Source organism: Sesamum indicum, linkage group LG2 (genome assembly GCF_000512975.1).
Source record: "Sesamum indicum cultivar Zhongzhi No. 13 linkage group LG2, S_indicum_v1.0, whole genome shotgun sequence".
In the NCBI taxonomy this organism is placed as follows: Eukaryota; Viridiplantae; Streptophyta; class Magnoliopsida; order Lamiales; family Pedaliaceae; genus Sesamum; species Sesamum indicum.
Genome location: NC_026146.1, coordinates 226,900 through 232,843, shown reverse-complemented (window position 1 = coordinate 232,843; position 5,944 = coordinate 226,900). Strand labels below are relative to the sequence as shown.

At 33.0% G+C, this 5,944-nt stretch overlaps 1 protein-coding gene across 4 annotated transcripts; it reads right to left on the bottom strand.

Annotated features, from left to right (window-relative positions):
* On the bottom strand, positions 464–4,357 carry LOC105174939 (succinate dehydrogenase assembly factor 1, mitochondrial). 4 transcript variants are annotated; one of them, XM_011097220.2, is made up of 4 exons: positions 4,104–4,357; positions 3,482–3,588; positions 1,152–1,318; positions 464–1,062 (listed from the first exon to the last, which is right to left on the bottom strand). In XM_011097220.2, the coding sequence occupies exon 4, from the start codon at positions 997–999 to the stop codon at positions 709–711; it is 291 nt and encodes a 96-aa protein (XP_011095522.1). In that variant the 5' UTR covers positions 1,000–1,062; positions 1,152–1,318; positions 3,482–3,588; positions 4,104–4,357; the 3' UTR covers positions 464–708. The 4 variants fall into 4 exon arrangements, with proteins under 4 accessions (XP_011095522.1, XP_011095537.1, XP_011095530.1 ...); XM_011097235.2 differs by having other exon boundaries at positions 1,192–1,318; XM_011097228.2 differs by having other exon boundaries at positions 1,223–1,318.

The following is a 5,944-nucleotide window of genomic DNA, read 5'->3' as shown; positions in this document are numbered from 1 at the left end:
GGGTTTCCAGTATAAATGTGGGTGAATATATCTAGATTTGTAGGTAGGTTCTGCAATAGCCCTAACTTTGGTCTAAATTAATGCGCACCTAAAATTCTTCCTTACATCAATCGAATATTAGTATTATTATTAATTTAGATATTTGGGGGTAAATTAAAGGAGATGCATAACTCAATAAAAAACAGATTGACTTCATCTGATAAGATAGGCATACGTAATTTAATTATAAATGAGTACAACTGGAATATATATATATATATATAGTGATCTTGAGACCTCTTTAATTTACTTATTGCTCTCTCAAAGTTGCACACAACATATATAATTATTATTAATGGGTATTGATGCCACCAAAAAAGCAACCGTAAATACCCCCACTACCTATGAGGAGTTTGATTGCACGTCCCATATCCAAACTTGATTTGTTTTGTAATGTTGGAACTATATATATACTATTATGAAATAATGTTGTATAAATTGGCATCTCCATAAAAGACAAGGGCTTCAAATCAAATTCACAATTTCGTGTGAGTCACAATATATCCTAACATATCCAACAACTCCCTAAGTTTCCGTCCTCATTGCTAAGGGATAATTGTTCTATCACAAACAACTGCTGACCTTATTATCATACAACGTATGTGTATATATATATTTCACCGGTAAATCATAGTGAAGAGGTTTGACAAAATGGTTGACCAACTGCCACTAAGGTTTTTCCCTATCAGAAACTTCAACATTTAAGGATGACAATCCCACTGTATTCGGGCTCGTTAGCTGATCCAGTTGCCTCTTACCACGCCTAAGCAAATATTCGATGTAGAGAAAATTCTTGCGATCTACTTGTGACGAATTATTCCGGAACTCCGCCGACACAAATGCCTCAATTCTGCTGCGCTCTTCAGGGGATTTGGAGCGTGCTGCTCGTAAGAATCCTCGGTACAGAGCAAGCACTTGCTTCTGCATCCCTGAAAGCCTTGCTTTACCGGAAGCTGCCATCGCATCTTCTTCCCAAGCTAGATCTTCCTTCAATACCCTCGTGCCCAAGGTTAACAATTAAATCTATGAAACAAACAGCTATTAGATGATATTATAACTAACAGAACGTCCAGGATATGCCAGAATTTGTGAACAGAGTGGATAATCACAACCTCCAAAGGTACCACAAGGAAACACAACATACAGCCTTACTTGGACATGGCCAAAAGTGATTGAACAATACCAGAGACATAAATCCTTAAACCAAGGTGAACTCATGCCAGAATTCCTTTCCATAAGGCTTTTTGAACATAACCTTGCTGTAGCTTCACCTCCTCACCTGACCAGCATAATATCTTTTATTTATGTTTCCACTCCAAATTCACACTATGTTTTTGAAGTTACCAAAGGACGAGCCAGCAATATGCTATAAACATTTAATAATGTTCCTAGTGGCATGAGAGGGTAAATCATGTTGTTCTAGACTTAGTAGAATACGATGTGCTGGATCAATATTTCTTAGGGTCCCTAAGGAATAATGTCATGATTTATTGTGTAATTTTTGAATTAGTGATTCTGGAACCGGAGAGAGAGCATAAAGAGTTACAGTGGCTAAAGACAAATAAATCCATGAATCTCGTAATTTCAAACAATGTTCAGGGGACTGAGAGAGCTGCAACACAAACAAGCCATTTTGTAATGCTCAAGATGAAGACTAAAATGTCTGGATAGGTCTCAACTCCAGCTACAATTGGATTCCACAGGTCACAATAACTGTTTGATTCACATAAAGGAAGAAAATGCAAAAGAGACCATATCCCATGAACATTAAGAAACCAGATAAACCAATTTCCACAAAAATTAGGGCAATTGGCATATATCACCCTTTAAATATGTTTTATTGGCACTTTGCACCCTAAAATTGTAATTTTTTTGGCACTTTTCACCCTTCAAATAAACAAAACCTTGCATCTTGCACCCTAAGGTGGAATTCGGCTGAAATTCTACCGAAAAAGCATGGAGCATGACACTGAGAGGGGCTTTTTGTTTCTCCATAGGTAAAAGCATAAAACCTTTTCTTCGCTCTAATAAAAAGAATAAGAAAACATTTCCTTCATTTTCTACCCATTCTCATTCTCCCACATTTTTCCTCCCATTTATGAACAGTAGCTTCTGCAACTTCTGCTATTCTGCAGTCACCAAGAATAGTAAAAGTATGTAGCACTAAAGCAGAGTCAGGAAGGAAAGAAAAAACAACTCTTGTACAAATATATTCCATTACTCTATTGACAATTGAGTTCTCATGGTGCGTAATATAATAAGAAAATTCTAATTAGATCAAGAACTAGTCATAGTCTTTCCAAGCATTTCATCTTTTGCCCTGGTAAAATTGCCACCGGTGTAATACAATCCAAGTTTTGCATTAAGAAGACAAGTATCGATGAGATTTAACTCCTCCAAATTGTTTTGGGCTTCAGCAATTCATAAGAAGACAAGTATCAATGAGATTTATCTCCTCCATATTGTTTTGGGCTTAAGCAATTCATTTAACGTACAAAGATGATAGGCAATAAACTACTATACCTATCATTTCTTTAAAGAGTTTGATTGCAGTGGCATCATTCATCTGAAAATATTCACACAAACATCTTTTTATAGCCTAAATATATGACAAAGTCTGGACCTGTGTGTTAGAAGCTTGTATCAACTTATATAACCATGATCTCTAGATTCTGCAACCTACAACTGGTGCTCAAATAAATAGAGAAGATGAGTGATAAGAGTCTTTGTCTTTGAATATTTCATGTTTTATTGCCCAATACTCTTGGACATAAATTAAATTCTACCTTCATACTTGTTGAAGAGATAGAAAATTCCCAACTGGAGTTAGGCTGCACGATTTTCGGATGAGATTTAGGCTGGAATTCAATCCAGGGTGCAAAAAGCAAAGTTTTGTTCTTTTCAAAGGTGTAAAGTGCCAAATTTCAATTTTAAGGGTGCACAGTGTCAATGAGATGTATTGTAAGGGTGCAATATGCCAGTTACCCTAAAATTTATGACGCCCATTTCTAAATCATAACATAGTTAAAAGTTTATACAAATGAAATATGACATTATATGTCATTTCTTGATCTGCGCAACGGTTTCATCTAGTAGAGTTTTACATATCAACACCAAAACATAAAAATAAAAAAATTAGGCAATGGTGTGAAAGGGAGTAGGAACAGCAAGCTAGTTCATATGCTCTGCATCAAAATTACTCTACTGAAAAGGGCAGTGACGTGATGCTAAAATTCAATGATTAACCAAATTATCATCCGAGAAGAATTCAATTTCAAATCCAGCCCAAACAAGAGAATGTAGATATGAATAAGATAATGAAGATGATATAAAATCATGAAACCCTTTAACACCAATAGTAGTATTCCCTCAGGGTTAAGGTGTGGAGGCAGCAAGGACGGAAGGAAGGAAGCAGAGAGAAGGAAATAGCAGGTGCGCGTACCTCTTGAATTTGCAAAGTGCATAAATTTTTTGGAGGAGCCCAAATCTTACAGATTCCTGTCCAATTTTCCCAAATGGAATTGGAATTGGAATTGGATGCCTCTGCGTCTGCAGTTAAGAAACCCAATTTGATTTTACAATCTTTTATTACCATAATAATAATAATTTCTGAAAATAGAGGGAGTGACGTGAGTGGCAGTGCCCAAACACTTAATTGATATTGAAATATAAAAATATCGTTTTTCTTTTTCTTGTCGGAAAAAAAGGAATTTTTACAGAATATCATTTTTGTGAAGAATGAGTTATAATAGGACAAAACAATTGGTAATCTCTAATTGTCCTCTCCATCCTTAAAACTATATTTAGTATCGTCGTGGAAGTATGGCATATGTATCAATACTTGTGATATGAGCATATAATTTGAAGCCGTAGGAGGCATCGAGTCGAGCTCGAACTCGAGCTCGATTTTACGAATTGTTCCAGAAAATTGTAGGTAAAAACTTGAATAAAATTGCAGCAGAATGGAGGTGGGAAGGAGAGAAGAAAGAGATGAGAGGCGAGCTAGGGACGCCGGAGCCGAACCCAACTTTCCCCCCTCTCAGATCGGTAATGTTGACAAATACCAGATTTCCAGCGGTGTGTAGTAGAGAGAACGGAGCCCTCGGAGATCTTGTGGAGCTTCGGCGCGTCGAAGTAGTCAAGCAAGACGTGGAGGGCTAGGATGTTTTTTATGACAATGAGTGGGTATTTTCCGGTGAAGGATTTCAGTGATATTGGAGGCGGAGGCGGAGGCGGAGGCGGCGGAGAGAAGGGCAATGGCGAGGAGAGAGAGTAGAAAGAGGAGAAAGAATGGAGACGAAACAGAAAGAGAGAAAGAAAAAGGAAGAAGAAACGAGAACAAGAGACCGAAACAAATAACTATTTTTAACACACATTTATTTATTTTTATTTTCAAAATATAAAATAAAATAATTAAAATACAAATTCAAACACAATGATGGATTTTTAATTTTTGACTTTTTGTATTCTTCTTCGTCTTATTATTATTATTATTACTACTATTATTATTATTATTTTAAATCATATCGTTTGATATGATTTAAAGGACACAGTTTTGTATATATTTAAATTTCATATGAATCAGGTGTCCGGATTTTAAAATATCTTAATTATTGATTAAATTTTTTAACCTCATTACATATAATTCAATAATAATTAAAATTATTCAACCATCATCGTCATCATCATTATTATTCTTATTATTATTATTATTATTTTAAATCATGAGATCGAATCATAAAATTTTTACATAAATCTAGTTGAAATTAATATATGTTCACAATTTGTAAAATTTATATATTTATAAATGTTAGTATAACATTGATGTAATTATCATCTTACATTGTTGAACAACATGGGGTAATCGAGCCATCAAAATTGAGATCATACCGTTAGATATGATAAAACTTACAAAAAAGTACATTTGGTAAAGTTTTAGACCTATTGGATATACGGATGTCGAGATATTGTACTCAAAACATAAGAGTAAATACGGTGTATTGTTGAATCAGACCATGTGATTTTAAATCATACCGTCTGATATGATCTAATGAACACAGTTTTGTATATATTTAAATTTTGTATTAATCAGGTGTCCGAATTTTAAGATATCGTAATTATTGATTAAACTTTTTAATCTCATTATATAATAATAAAATAATAATCAGAATTGTTCAACCATCATCATTACTATTATTAATTCATAGGAATTACTAAATTTTGACAGAAATTTATAAATAATTAAAAATTATAAGTGAATTACTTGTCAATTTAAAAAATATTAACGTAATACAAATATATATTAAAATATAACATAAAGTTCTATATATCATATTAAATAATAATTTTAATTATAAAAAATATTATAATTTACTAAGTGGATTAAATTTATTTTTGTATAAAGATTAAATATATAAATAAAAGTACCATAATTTATTATTATCCAAAATAAAATGTATAATATTGATTAATAATTATAATATATGGTCAATTTAGATTATAAAATTGATCAAATATTAAATATAAAAAATTCAAATAAAAAAAAAAATCACTAGCTCGCGAGCTGGTGAACAACCTCCGGCTCGACTCATCTACCACCCCTATTTGAAGGCGTATTCGTATGGTATGATAAATGAGAAAAAAAATCTCCTATAAAAAAATAATTAGCATATCACCCATTTTGTATTTTAAAAAATACTTTGCTTTAATTTTCAAAACACCAAGATTTTTTTCCATATTATATGAAGATAAATTGCAGTTTACCCTAATTTAAAAGGAATTTCTTACTAACATCTCTTGCAGCAGTTTTACAATATTTCAATGTCTTTCCTTTAGTTGGAAATTGAGAAACTTTAACACTGTCAAAAGGCATAGAATACTTTGAGTTTGGGTGCACACACACATG